The 15524-nt window shown below is 42.2% G+C and overlaps 1 protein-coding gene across 4 annotated transcripts in view; it reads left to right on the forward strand.

Annotated features, from left to right (window-relative positions):
* The first annotated feature begins 3755 nt into the window (after positions 1–3755).
* The window catches only part of YTHDC2 (YTH domain containing 2), a 62716-nt gene continuing 50947 nt past the window's right edge, over positions 3756–15524 (forward strand). For 2 of the 4 annotated variants that reach the window (XM_036309169.1, XM_036309171.1), the window contains exons 1-4: positions 3757–4133; positions 5299–5389; positions 7535–7731; positions 11882–12081. In XM_036309169.1, the coding sequence (XP_036165062.1) occupies positions 3929–4133; positions 5299–5389; positions 7535–7731; positions 11882–12081 (693 nt within the window). In that variant the 5' untranslated portion in view covers positions 3757–3928. Of the gene's footprint in view, positions 4134–5298; positions 5390–7534; positions 7732–11881; positions 12082–15524 lie in introns of all 4 variants that reach the window. The other 2 variants (XM_036309168.1, XM_036309170.1) reach the window with 2 other exon arrangements.

A 15524-nucleotide genomic window follows, 5' to 3' on the forward strand; every position in this document is an offset into this window, starting at 1 on the left:
AGGAGGGGGTGTGCAAGAGGCAGCTGATCGATGTTTCTCTCTCATCGATGTTTCTAACTCTCTATCCCTCTCCCTTCCTCTCTGTAAAAAATCAATAAAATATACTTTAAAAAAAATTAATTGTAATAAGATAATTCACTTTCTTTCTTATACATGTTTTTCTAATTATTTGCAGTTAATTACAGTGAAAAATAAGGTAAGCATAAAGGTGACATATCACTTTAGCTAATTACTCATTAGCCAGAAGTAAATATATATTCCCACCCAACTGTAAGGGGGCCAGAAAGGACAATTCTGTTACATACCTGCAAAGGAAGAAAACTGGAAATATTCAGTGAACAGGATTGTTGACTGACATAATATTCTTGGTTGCCTAGCCAACAGCATTTCAGCATCCCTTATTACTTGCTAAGAGAACATCAATTTTGTCCAATCTTTTCTAGGTGACGATCTACTTTAGGAAAGACCAGACCTTTCATGATAATTCCATTCCCCTTTGCTGGTTATTGGGTTAGCCATGTTCTGGTTAGGATATATAAGGATGTCTATTTTTGGGATTTCTGGGAAAGTTTTTCTCTCTTTTAAAAAGAGACATCAGACAAGACACTTATCTTTCTTGCCTTTATCTGGTGCTGTGTGATGATGTGCTGACATGGAGCTGCAACCAAGAGGAGTAGCAAACACTCAAAGAATGGCAAAGTGGTAAGCTGGAGAGATTCTGAGTGATTGAGGGTATTGGTGTACAATGTTGAAATAATAAACTCTGGAACTACCCTACTTCTAGACTTCTTGCTACATAAGATGATAAATGGCCTTATTTTGGGCATTTTTTGCTTGGTTTTCTGTCATTTGACGTCAAAAGCATCTAATTAGTACTGAATGCTAAGGATGAGAGATAGTAAAAACATCTAATTAGTACTGAATGCTAAGGATGAGACAGTAAAAACATCTAATTAGTAGGGAATGCTAAGTGCTTCATCTGCATAAAGATAATATAATCTAATTTAATCCTCATAATAAAGCTATAATATAATGTTTTGTCATATAGATGCAGAAATGAAAGCATAGGGAGGCTAAATTCTTGCACAAGGTCACAGAACTATAAAGATTAAAACTTTAGGTCTATCTGACACTAAAGATAACTTGAAATCATTTAAAAATATTCCATATCTTCCTTATTTTAATTTTTCTCTGAAACACTTGTAGAAAGTAGAATTGCAGTGTTTCACCCTAAGGACCCAGATATTTCCAGGCATATGCCAAAATATTAGATAATGTATAATCTGATTAATCTTATTACTTACTTTTATGTAACTTTAGGCAGGTCTTCTCTCTTTTTATGTGATTTTATTTTATTTTAAATTCTTTATGAGTTAAGGAATTACAAATGTGTCCTCATCCCCCCATGAATCCCCAACTCCCCCCCCCCCCTCATGCTCTCATCCCCCTGTTGTCCATGTCCATTGGTTTGGCTTATCTGCGTGCATACAACCCCTTTGGTTGATCTCTTCCCCTTACCCCCTCCCTCCCCTACTTTCCTTCTGGGGATTGATAGTCTGATCCCTGTTTCTCTGTCTTTGGATCTGTCCCTGTTCATCAGTCTATGTTGTTCTCTATAATCAGGTCTTCTCTTTTTTTAAAAAAATATATTTTATTGATTTTTTTACAGAGAGGAAGGGAGAGAGATAAAGAGCTAGAAACATCGATGAGAGAGAAACATTGATCAGCTGCCTCCTGCACACCTATTGGGGATGTGCCCGCAACCAAGGTACATGCCCCTGACCAGAATTGAACCCGGGACCCTTCAGTCCGCAGGCCGATGCTCCATCCACTGAGCCAAACTGGCCATGGCCAGGTCTTCTTTTTTATTTCAACAAACATGTTCCATATCCTTACTGGGCACTAGGAATACAAATATTAAGAGCATTTATCCAAAAAGAAAGGAAAGAAGAAAGGTGAAGCAGAACATTAAATCAATGCTTGATACTTGCATATTATGTCACATTTACAATTCTGTAAAATGAATATTAAATATACTCATTTACAGATAGGAAACCTGTAAATAAGCTTAGCAGTCAAATAAGTAGTCAAGCCACAAAGCTAATAAATAGTGAAATCAATAAAAAATGGAACTAAGAAGTTGTGAAGTGAAATTGAAAGCAGTATGTGGCTGACCCCATGTATAATGTTTTCAGTCTTATGACAATATATTTAGTGCATCCAGCTATCATCTACTATCTATGTTGTCCTGGTATGAAGCTAGGCTGGGCCTGGTTTTCATGCATAACTCATTAGTTACCAATAAATTGCATGGCCTTCAGCCAGTTTTAATTTCATCCAGCCTGTTTCCTCATTTGTATCATGAGTTAATATAACTATTTCATATAGTTTTGTGAGGATTGGAAAAATAGTGCCTCTGGGCACTTAGTATATGCCAGACATTATTATTGCACACCTAAGGAAATTAAGATACACAGAGATCAAGGTAGTAGTAAATGTTTACACAATTCACTGATAACCCTGAGAGGACCAGAATGTAGGACGTATTTCTGCTTATGTAGAACTCTTTTTAGTAGCCAGCCAAAGAGATTTTGGAGGGTAGAGACAATCAAACCTAATTTTAGATTCTAAAATATGGCCAAACAATGAATATTCATTATGCATCTATGCAGTGCTAGCTGATGAAATAGTGACCAACAAGATAAACAAGGTCCCTGATCCAAAGGCGCTAATATTCTAGTGGGAAAAGCAAATAATACCTAAACAAAATAATTTCAAACAGTGGCAAATAACAGATTGAAGAGCTTGTCCAGGTAAGGGATAGAATCCGGCTTTAAATGACAAGAAAGAGGCATCCATATGAAGTCCTGGGGGCAGGGGCGCGGGGGTATGTGAACTGCCTTGTGCAGGAGGAAACTATGCAATTGGAAAGTTCCTCTGACCATAATGAGCTTGTTAAACATCAAGGTACAGAAAGAAATTAGTTGCAGTGGGGGAGCCTTTGTTGTGCCAGAATGGAAGCAGTTAAGGTAGCTGGGATTAGGTTTATGTTAGTGGAATTGTATACTAGCAAGTGGGATTCTCATCATCTTCCCTGACCTCCTAAATTAAAGGGTTTCACCTTCCTATTCCATCATCTCATATGGCACATAACTATCATTCAGTCATTTACTTGTTTATTGTCTGTCAGTCCCATTTAGGATTGGCAGATAAAATACAGACGCTGTTAAATTTGTATTTCAGGTAATGAATATATATATATATATATATATATATATATATATATATATATATATATATATATTTAACCAAATGTGTTCCCAAATATTGCACGGGACGTACATATGCTAAAAAATTATTCGGCTTCTGAAATAAAACAACTGGGCACCCTGTATTTTTATTTGCCACATCCGGCAACTCCACCCCCACTAGAATGTAAACTCCCAGATGGCAGGAAACGTGCATGTTTGGTTCCCCAGTGTAGGGCGTAGCATAGTGCTCGCAGGGCACATAGTAGGAGCCTACCCGTGCTTATTGAAATGAAGGAAGGAAGGATTCAACACAGTAACGAGGGCTGAATAAAGGTCTGAGTAAGAGCGCCTGGGTTCGAGGGGTGGATGGAGACAGACCAGCTGGGTCGGGGCGTTTGAGTTAGTGAGGTGCGGCGGCCCCGGGGCGCGACGGCGGGCGCGCTGAGGTCACGGGCGCCGCGGCCCTGGTGACGTCATCACGCTCGCTCTCTAGGCCACGCCCGGGCTTCAGTGGCGCCCGCGCCTCCTCGGCTGTTGTGACTGACTAGGCTTCCCGGTGGCTTTGGCGCCGCGCAGGCCGCCTGTGGAGCGGTCCGGAACGGCAGAGGCCCGCTGTCCTTATCGGTGACCGTCAGCCCGCAAGCCTGGCCGCTTCCCGGCGGGGTGACCTCAGGGCCATGTCCAGGCCGAGCAGCGTCTCCCCACGGCCGCCGGCTCCTGGCGGTGGCGGTGGCGGTGGCAGCGGCGGCGGGGGCGGCCCGGCTCAGTGCGGCCCTGGGGGCGGCGCCCGGGCCAAGGGGCTGAAGGATGTTCGCATAGACGAGGAGGTGAAAATCGCAGTTAATATCGCTCTGGAGCGCTTCCGATATGGGGACCAGAAAGGTGAGGCTCCCGACCGGGACCCCGCCGGCGGCCCCCTCCCCTGACCCCCTGACCCCCTGACCCCCTGGCCCCCGGGGCCAAGGGGCTGCCTCGGTGCCGGGAGGGCAGACCGGGCCCAGCGGGGAGCCTCCGGCGGGCTGTGAAGGGCCGCGGGGCATCCTGCTGAGGGCGGCGCGCGGGCGCTACTGTAGCCTCAGGTGAAAGGTCCGGGTGCCCTGCGGCCGGGGGCGTTTCTTCCCCCCCAGGGGCAGGCTGTTCGCAGCTGCGGGCGGCTGAGCCACGGTGCTGAACTCCTGATAAGCCCCTACATTTTTATTTTTATATTTTTTTAAGGAAGCTGTGGTACGTTTAAGCCACACAAGAAGAGCAGAAGGAAATCAGACAAATAAAGGCACTGGCAATATGTAGTGCCTTGGTTAAATCCTAGAAGCATCACGCTAAACACTTGAAAAAAAAAATGAAACCTGTTTTGGCCTGGGAAACGGCTTGCGCACCTGTTCGGGTTGGAGAGCTGCTTGCCTGGCGCCACACGGCGCAGACCCAGCCGCCCGCCTCTGGCGATACGTCCAGGGTATGGAGGCCCCCCCGGGTTTGCTGGCCTGCATAGGGGGCCCCTCGCTCTGGGGCCTACAGTTCCCAACCGGGAATGACCTGCGCAGAGTGGCTCTGAACTTGCTGTCAGCAGAGGTGCAGCCTCAGCAATAAAGAGCAGCAGATCTGTTGTGAGCTGGTGAAGTAGGAAGTCTGTGCAGTTTTGAAGGCAAAGAAAATATGCCTTCAAGGTGTTTGATGTCGAGCATTCATAATGCTTGAGCATCGTTGACCATGGCAGGAAATGAACATTTTGTTAGTTAAGCAAGTGAGGACGAAGTTAAAGTCGTAAAGTGTCTTCATCGGTCATCATACCAACGCAAGCTTCTAGCATACATAAGTAGAATCTTTGGGGAACCATTAGAATTCTTTACACACTTGGATTTAATTTTCATGACTATAACTGTGGTAGACATTCAGTGGCTGTTGAATATCTACTTTTCACATAGAATATAATTCGATTATATGCATATATGATCTTTTCATATTTTATATCTATGTAAGCAATATTGAAGCACCTTGAAAGAAAATCACTTGTCCCCAAATGGTACTTTGTGTGTCTTTTCCCTTGTAGAAATGGAATTTCCTTCTTCTTTGACCAGTACCGAACGAGCCTTTATTCATCGATTGAGTCAGTCTCTTGGTTTGGTCTCTAAAAGTAAAGGGTAAGCTGATAGCTTTTCTTATTTAAAGAAAATTATTTACCAAGAAAAGAACAATTATTCTGACTACATTTAAATAGTACTGTTCTAGATTCACATTCTTAATTATATTGTATGTAGATAAACTGATTCATGTCTGTGCCAAACATAAGCTCTTTCCTTTTCCTTCAATCCCCCCTATTTTTGTTTTCCCTAGGGGCAAAAAACAAAAAAAGTAAACTTTAAGATGTAAGAAAAAATAGTTTAAAATTTGAAGTTGATTACTTGAGAGAAATATTTTCTTATTTCATTGAAACAGTCTTTTTTTTTTTTTTTTTTAAAGAATGGATGGCCTAAAGGTAATAAGTATAATTATTTACAGAATTTCTCTTTTAATGTTACAGTACTGTAATGGTAAGCCTTAGAACACATTGACTTTTTTTTCTTACTAAATCAAGAATCTGATGATTAGAACTGATTAAATAAAATGGAACAGGAGCAAACCGTACATATTTTTTGAGAGTCACTGAACCATAGTGGGGAAAGGTCATTTGAGCTATCCAAATTGAAGAGCTTTGAAATTCTGTGGAACTATTTCATTTTGAGACTAAGGGTGGTGGGATTGCTGTATAGCAGAGCTTCTCAATATTGGAGCAATTGGCATTTTGGACTGGGTAATTCTTGATTTTGGAGGGCTTTTTTTTTTGCAATGTGGGATGTTTAAGCCTTTACACCTATATATACCAGACAACTTCCTCCCCAGTTGTGACAACCAAAAACGCCTCTAGACATTGCTAAAATGTTCCCTGGAGAGCAAAATTGCCCCTGGGTGGGAGCCATGGGAGGGGGGCATAAATTCAGCTTACTCACTTTTAGGTTAAGAGGAGGAAAACAATACTTTATTAAGTAAATATATTAATAAATAAATAGTAGGGAAGAGTCTAAGGTGAAATTAGCTGATGTAGGTATGTCTTGCATATGAATGTCCACAACAGTGACAGATTACTGACAGGGGATTTAGCTTAAGTGAATGTGCATTTTGAACATCACTGAGGTCAATGCTGGAACAATGGCTAGGATCCTAAGCACCCCCATATTAGAGTCCTCTGGATAAGTAAAATACTGCACTTGGAAATAAAAATGGAATGTAGGGGCATAATCCTTTGTCTAAAAACACCTGGATCAATATGTTTTGAGATTCAGGTTTTTCTGATGTTAGAAAGGTATTAGGGAATAATTTCAGTATGTTATGTAATACCCCTAATAAGCTGTAGGCGTCACCTTCAATCACATTAATATTTCTACTGGAAAATGTATGATTATTCACACTAAAATAAATAAAGACTGGAAATAGCCTCATGTCAATTTAATCAGGCTTTGCTGCCAGTTGAAGTTGCTGCACTTAAAAAAATTTTTCAGAACTGTTTGGGTTTAAGATTTACAGATAAGAGCTAGTGAGCCTGCATTAGAAAAATGCACAGTTCTGCAGTTATACCATTTCTGTGGTTAAATGGGTTCTGAATTCTGAAAAATTAACTTAGAAATGACAATTACAAATTGCTCTCAGAAAAGCAGTCCATTTGAATAGATTGCCTCTACTTCTGTTCTGTTCCCCAGTATGCATTTGAAAATTCTTACCAATAATGTTGATTTATGCTTTTTGGGGGGCCCAACTACTAAAGTTGGCTCTCTTAACAGGTCTTCATGAGAGTGTGACATTACCAGCATACTGTGGAGATATTCAGTGGGATGTGTTAGTCTGCACAATGAACCATAACTTTTTTATTATCACTTTTAGATTCTGTTGTTCAGATCCCCCCCCCCCCCCCCCCCCCCCCCCCCCCGTGCTTCCCAGCATGCATGAATTAATTGTTGTCATACACCATGAAGTCCGCTAGGACAAACTTTAACATTTGTGGGTAAGTAAGCCATTTTTACTGACTTAAAATTGGATTTGCAGCATTTTGAAATTTTAATTGAAAGTGGTCTTGTGGTCACTTTAGCACCACAGCCCTCTTTAATTGAGTTTTTGGGATTTTCAGCATCTTTTCCCAAATCATTTTGATTTTTTTCAGTGTTTTGCTTGACATGTATTTTCTAAGTAGGCATACATCATATGTGAACAAATTGACTGTATATAGTAAATAAATGATTTTTATTAATATTCAGAAAGGGAGCAAATAGATACCTAACTGTGAAGAAGAAAGATGGATCAGAAACAGCTCATGCAATGATGACCTGTAATTTGACTCATAATACAAAACATGCTGTTAGGAGCCTAATTCAAAGATTTCCCGTCACCAATAAAGAACGTACTGAACTTCTGCCTAAAACAGAAAGAGGAAATGTGTTTGCAGTTGAAGCTGGTATGTATTTTCTGGGGAGCTTCTGTGTTTATCCAATTATTTGATGACTGTTCTTTTCCCATTTTAAATTTATTTTTAAAAACTAAGATGAAGTAAGATTTCCCAGTGTGAATAGCTTATTGAAATTATTAAAACTTATAAAAATTTTGGAATGAAATGCAGTGTTAAGGCATGTCATGAAGTTAAACAAGTTTTCTTTTGAAGTGTCATAGTAATAGAAACCATTTATTGAGCATTTACTCTGTGCTGGGCAGTATACTAAACTCTCTATACAGGGCCTCATAGCAACTCTTGCAAGGTAGGAATTTCCCCTATCTCATAGGTGAATAAACGGGTTCAGAGAAGTTAAATAGTTTGTTCAAGGCCATTCAATCAGCCAGTAAACTGCAGAGCTGGGATTTGACTACATGGTCTAGACCAGGGGTCCTCAAACTTTTTAAACAGGGGCCCAGTTCACTGTCCCTCAGACCGTTGGAGGGCCAGACTATACTTTAAAAAAACCTATGAACAAATTCCTATGCACACTGTACATATCTTATTTTGAGGTAAAAAAACAAAATGGGAACAAATACAGTATTTGTATTTGCATGTGGCCCGCAGGCCGTAGTTTGAGGACCCCTGATCTAGACTTTCCTATATTATGCTGCTGTGACATGCTAATGAGTGAGTTTTGGAATTGAGTTTTAGCTTCTGGTAAGAGACAGGACAGAATGTTCAGTACATTAATTTGTTGAAAGGTAGATAATATATTTAGGTTATAAAATTAAGTGGCAATTTCACTGTTTAAAAAAATAACTTCCCTAGTGAGAAAATTATTTATTACCTGAAGTGACAGAATGTGCATAATTTTCAGTCTATTGGAGTAGGTTTGCAGAATCCAGAAAACACATGGTAGTAGATATCAAGGAATTTAAGTTTAAATACACACATGCAAAATATTTTTAATTGTGTGAAGAATATAAATACATCATGGCTCTATTTTATTCCTGTCTGTTTAGGTAAGTGTAGAAGTTGGCCAAAATACTCAAGTAGGAAATTTGATAAGCATTAGAGCCTTATATCCTATACTATAGGCCTGATGCACGAAATTCGTGCAAGAGTAGGCTTACTTCCCCTGGCTGCTGGCACCAGCTTCCCCTGGGACCCAGGCTTCCCTCCGGCCGCAGGCAGGAACCTGGGACCTGGGCTTCCCTTGCAGCCCCGGCTTTGTCCAGAAGGTCGTCTGGAAGGACATCCATCCTAATTAACATATTACACTTTTATTATTATTATCCTATCTAATAAAAGAGAAACATGGTAATTGGCGTACGACTGCTACCCTTCCCATTGGCTAATCAGGGCGATATGCAAATTAACTGCCAGCCAAGATGGTGGCCGGCAGCCAGGCAGCTTGAAACTAACATGAGGCTTGCTTGCTTCAGTGACGGAGGACTCCAATGTTCCCTGCCTGCCGCTGCAGGCCTCTGAGCTGGCAGTTTGAAACATAGTTACAAAAACAGAAGCTAAACAAAACCCCAGAAACCAGCTTTCAGCTAGCCGGGATCTCAGACCTGGAGTTGATACAGAGTTTCGATTGTAGAACCTAAACAAACCAGATACCTGCTTTCAGGAGCGGAGGCCTAAGAGCTGGAGCCTCAGAGCTAAAGCTGGCTCAGAATAAAAAAAGAAAAAAAAAAAAGAAAAAAAGGAGCAGTTGGGAGCTTCAGTCCCAGCCTGAAAACAGCCCTCAGCCCCTCACCCAGGCTGGCCAGGCACCCCAGTGGGGACCCCCGCCCTGAAGGGTGTGGGACCAGCTGCAAACAGCCATCATCCCCTCATCCAGGCTGGCCAGACACCCCAGTGGGGACCCCCACTCTGATCCAGGACACCCTTCAGGGCAAACCAGCCAGCCCCCACCCATGCAACAGGCCTCTATTCTATATAGTAAAAGGCTAATATGCCTCCCAGCACCAGGATCAGCGGAGCCTCGAGGTCTCCCGGCACCGGGATCAGCATGACGGGGCAGCGCCCAAACCTCCTGATCGCCCTGTGGCTCTGTGTGTGACAGAGGGCGGGGCCACAACCATCCCTATCGGCCCTGCTCTGTTCCTGACAGGGGAAGGCGCCCCAACCCCCTGAGAGGGGGGAGCTCCCCAATCTCCTGATCGCCCTGCGGCTCTGTGTGTGACAGGGTGCGGCGCCCCAACCCCAACCCACGGGCCCTGCTCTGTGTGTGACAGGGTAGAGGCATAACCTCCCCATCGGCCCTGCCCTGAGTGTGAGAGTGGCGGCGCCCCAACCCCCTGATCGGCCCTGCTCTGTGGGTGATAGAGGGCGGCGCCCCCCCCCCCCCCCCCACAGGCCCTGCTCTGTGTGTGATGGGGTAGAGCCATAACCTCCCCATCGGCCCTGCCCTGAGTGTGACAGTGGCGGCGCCCCAACCCCCTGATCGGCCTTGCTCTGTGGGTGATAGAGGGCGGCGCCCCAACCCCCTGATCCACCCTGCTCTGTGCGTGACGGGGGGAGCTCCCCAACCCCCTGATGGGCCCTGCTCTGTGCGTGACAGGCGGTGGCGCTGCAACCTCCCCATCGACCCTGCCTTGAGTGTGACGGGGCGGTGCCCCAACCCCCCAATCGGCCCTACCCTGAGCATGACTGAGGGTGGCATCGCAACCTCCCAATCCGCCCTGCTCTGTGCATGACAGGGGGCGGCACCCCAATTCCCCAATCGGCCCTGCTCTGAGCCCGACCAGGGGCTGTACCTAGGGATTAGGCCTGCCCTCTGCCACCCGGGAGCAGGCCTAAGCCAGCAGGTCGTTATCTCCCGAGGGGTCCCAGAGTGCGAGAGTGCACAGGCCGGGCTGAGGGATCCCCCTCCCCCCCGAGTGCACAAATTTTTGTGCACCGGGCCTCTAGTCCTATATAATAAAAAGCTAATATGCAAATTGACTGAATGGTGGAATGACTGATCGCTATGATGCGCACTGACCACCAGGGGGCAGACGCTCAATGCCACTCAGCCAGAAGCCTGGCTCTCCCGCCTCCAGGATGTCCCACTGCTGGCTTAGGCCTGCTCCCCGGGCGGACATCCCCATCAGTTGGGCATCCCCCAAGGGCTCCCAGAATGCAAGAGGGCACAGGCCGGGTTGAAGGACCCCCCGAGTGCACAAATTTCATGCACCAGGCCTCTAGTAGATAATAAAACTCTAATATGCAAATCAACCTAACAGCAGAACAACCATTGCTGTGATGTGCCCTGACCACCAGCAAGCAGACGCTCAACGCAGAAGCTGCCCCCTGGTGGTCAGTGTACTCCCACATGGGGAGCACCACTCAGCCGGAAGCCGGGGTCATGGCTGGCAAGCACAGTGGCGGTGATGGGAGCCTCTCCCATCTCCAAGGCAGTGCTAAGGAGCAGAGAGCCTGGCTCATGGCTGGGGAGTGTAGCGGTGGTGGTGGGAGCCTCTCCTGCTTCCGCTGCAGGCAGGCGGTAAGGAGTGAGGGCCCCAGACTGCGAGAGCCTCAGATTGCGAGAGGGATGTCTCACCGCCAGATTAGGCTCAATCCCAGGGGATCGGGCCTAAGACGGCAGGCAGATATCCCCTGAGGGGTCCTGGACTGCGAGAGGGTGCAGGCGGGCTGAGGGGGATGACCCCCCCCCTCCAGTGCACAAGTCTTGTGCACCGGGCCTCTAGTTTATACATATTATTCTATTTGGTCACATAATCTTATATGTTTAACTTAAACATATAGGGTATTTTTTTCATGATGTGTTTTCACATTGGACTTGGTAAATATAATTCACATTGTTTCCTACTACAATATTTCCTAATTTTCTATGTTATTGATAGAAACAAGCCTGAAAATCATTTTAAGATATCAAATCATGCTTTATTATTAATGGCTATTGAATGATTGATTTTTGTTTATTTCTAAACATTATGCATCAGAAATACTTTTGGGAAATATGTTTTCTAAATAATACTGAAATTGGTAACGTATTCTCTAAGAATAGTAAGTATAGGAGTACAACAGTTGAGACCTTGCTTGCAAACTTTATATGGACTGAGTAGAGAAGAAACATTTGGATGAAATTACATTAGAAATTACTTATTTTGTTTTTAACACATTTTTTGTTGATTATAAATTTATTTTTTTTTCATTTTCAAAGAAAACCGGGAAATGAGCAAGACAAGTGGGCGACTCAACAATGGCATACCTCAGATTCCAGTGAAAAGAGGAGAATCCGAATTTGATTCTTTCAGGCAGTCTTTGCCAGTGTTTGAGAAACAAGAAGAAATTGTTAAAATAATTAAAGAAAATAAAGTAGTTTTGATTGTAGGAGAAACTGGGTCTGGAAAGACTACACAGGTTTGTTTCCTTGTTTATAGCAGAAAAAATATTTTATCCCATATAACAGTTTTATACAGAAAACCCTCGATTTTTCAGACCTTTATTTAACAGATCTCGGGTTTAACAGACAAAATTTTCAGTCTGTGTCATATGTGAAAATTAACACCCTGTTAATTTTAAAATGCTTTTAACTAAGATTTGCTTATAATTAAATTAACAGGTTATTTTGTTGTTGTTGTTATTAGTTACTGTTATTTTTTTAAAAAAATATATTTTATTGTTTTTTTACAGAGAGGAATAGAGAGTTAGAAACATCAATGAGAGAAACATCGATCAGCTGCCTCCTGCACACCTCCCACTGGAGATGTGCCCGCAACCAAGGTGCATGCCCTTGACTGGAATCAAACCTGGGATCCTTTGGTCCACAGGCCGACGCTCTATCCACTGAGCCAAACCGGTTAGGGCAGTTACTGTTATTTTTAACAAATTTTAGCAAATAGGCCATGTGTTGGAAAAACCTGTAGTAATTTCGCTGACATAAATAAATTACATGTCTATAACTATAGTGTACATATTTAAATCCAAGAGTTTTTGCTGGTAAACAGTGTTTGGCAAATGATTAGCTTGTGATCACACTGCATCGCAGGCAGTAATTGGTTTCTGTTGTCATGTACTGCAGTAGTTTTAATGTGTGCTGGCCTTTGTTTGGATGTACGTGCCCAGATGAGGCCCAGCTGTGAAGCATTGCAAGCTGCTGTGGGGCCTTGGGCCTTCTCTTGGAAGTTCTGGGTCTGTCTGACCCAGCTGCAATTTGTTAGGTAATTTTCAGGTTGCAAAGGGCCAGGGCATTCATATGCAAAAGCCTCTGCTGCAGCCTGGGTGGGGCGGGGTCTCAGGGAATCAAAGGGCGGAGCAAGCAGCTATGGCTGGTCCTCAGCCCTGCCCTAAGGGGCCCCGCATCTCAGTGTCCCGGTAATTGCTGCAAGCACCTCTGACGAAAAGCCGCCCTCAAGTTCCGAGTTCTGCCTGCTGCAGACAGTCCAGTTTCTCCCCATATGAGTCCTGGGTCCCCAGAGACTTCCTGGAAACGGAGTTCAGAGCAGTCGGGAGCTTGTGACTCCCTACCGATTAAAAAAGACAGCTGCGTCCTCAGGTGCCAGCCCCTTTCCGCGCGCTCAAGCCTCCGTACCTCTGCACTTTACTTCCGCAGCTCCTCTGGGTCTCAGTGTGCTTTTCTCTTTCCTTCTAGTTGTAGAATTTCCACTCAGCCAGCCTTCCTGTAGTTCTGGATGATGTCCGTTTTGTCTTTTCATTGTAATTTTGAAGTTGTTGTGGGAGGCAGCAATTTCTGTTGTTTACCTATGCCGCCATCTTGGTTTCTCTCCGAGTTGAATATTTTTTATTCCTTATTACCTATTTATATTTTGTGACTTGCTTATTTACATCTCGTTTTTCGTTTGGCTTAGTCATTTTGGATTTACTTTTAATAGTACTTTATATATCATAGATACATGCCTGGTGTCAGCTATCTTGAGCATAATTTTTCTCAATTTTTTGTTTGCTTTACTTAGTGTCAAATCTATCAATATTTTTTAAGGTCTTTTGCCATGCTAAGAAAGGCATTTCCTACTCCAAGATTAAGCATAGGGAATACAGTCAAGTAAATTGCAGTAACTGTGTGGTGATAGATGGTTACTGGACTTCCTGTGGTGATCACTTTGTAAGATATATAAATGTCAAATCACTGTGTTGTTGTACACCTGAAACTAATATATTATCTTATGTCATTCCAGAATGAAAAAAACATTTTCCTATAATTATTTTTTCTTAGTATTTTTTTTATTTATAGTTTTAAAATCCATCTGGAATTTATTTTATCATATCAGGTAGAAATCTTACTTTTTCCTCATGTTAATATCTAGTTGTTCCAATATAATTTGTAATTATCTTTTTCCCTTATTTAAGATAACACTTTTGATCAAATACTAAGTTTCTGTAGTCCGTGAACCAATTTCTAGAATTTTTGTTATATATATTTAGTTGTATTTTTGCACTAGGATCTCACCTTTTGCTTTTTGTAGCTTTATAGTATGTAAAACAACATTCCTCTTCATTATATTTTCTTTTAAAATATTTCTTAGCTGTGTATATGCATGCTTCTGGGTAAAATAGTCAAGTTTAAAAAAATCCCAGAGGCTGAGATATGTATGAAAAGATGCTCTCACTCATAGTTAAAGAAATGGCCGAAACCGGTTTGGCTCAGTGGATGGAGCGTCGGCCTGCGGACTGAGGGGTCCCGGGTTCGATTCCGGTCGAGGGCATGTACCTGGGTTGTGGGCACATCCCCGGTAGAAGATATGCAGGGGGCAGTTGATCGATGTTTCTCTCTCATCGATGTTTCTAACTCTATATCTCTCTTCCTTCCTCTCTGTAAAAAATCAATAAAATATATTAAAAAAAAAAAGAAATGAAATCAGAACAATTTTATTTTTCAATTATCAGATTGGCAGAAATTTAAAAATGATCAATATCCAATATTTGCATAGGTGTTGGGAAAACAGCATCTTCTGCTTTATTAATAGTATAAATTGTTTTGGAGGGAAATTTATAGTTTTTCTGTTCAGATTTAATTTATATTCTCTGACTATAGAAGTATGTGAAGATAGATATTCAGTGCAGCACTGGTAATAGCAAGGAACATCATCAATAATAACAAGTCCAAAAACCTGGAAATTATTTAAGTGTAGTGAAATTTGTTAAATTATAGCACATCCATAGAATAGGATGTACAGTTATTAAAGTGGATTAGGTAATCTGATATGTTAAGTGAAATCTACAAATTACAGTATTGTGTAAGTAATCACTTTGTATGAATAAAAACCAGCTTATATACACAAATATGCTAAATTGTGTAAACATTTTTTCCCCTGAAAGAGTTCATAAGAAACTTAACAGTAGTTATTTTTTTGGAGAGGACTAGTGGTAGTGGAAGGGGTAGGAAGACTTTTACTTTTGAATATTTCTGACCTGGTTGAATTTAATTATAGAAAAGTATTTACAATCCTGGTATTAGGCTATTTTTTTATGCTTTTCACTATTAAAACCCACAGTGGAATTTTGATTGTCGTTTCATTGACTTTATAGAATAATTTGAGAGAATTGACATTTTTGTACTTATTCCCATTCAGGAATATGTCATTTATTTATATATTCAGATCTTTTATGCTTTTCATTAGTGTTTTAATAATCTTTGTATAAGCGTTAACTATTTCTTTTTTATATATTTGATTATTTTTATCATGTAGATTCATGACTATTTATTTTATATATGGTTTATAATTAATTAGTTTAAATTTTTTTACTCAACTCTCCCAGATTTGGCCATTAAGTATTTCTTCCACTTGGTTCCTGTGTCGTTTTGGCATGACTCATCACTTTTTTACCACTTCCTTACTTCCTAG

Source organism: Myotis myotis, unplaced genomic scaffold, assembly GCF_014108235.1.
Source record: "Myotis myotis isolate mMyoMyo1 unplaced genomic scaffold, mMyoMyo1.p scaffold_m19_p_5, whole genome shotgun sequence".
Taxonomy (NCBI): domain Eukaryota; kingdom Metazoa; phylum Chordata; class Mammalia; order Chiroptera; family Vespertilionidae; genus Myotis; species Myotis myotis.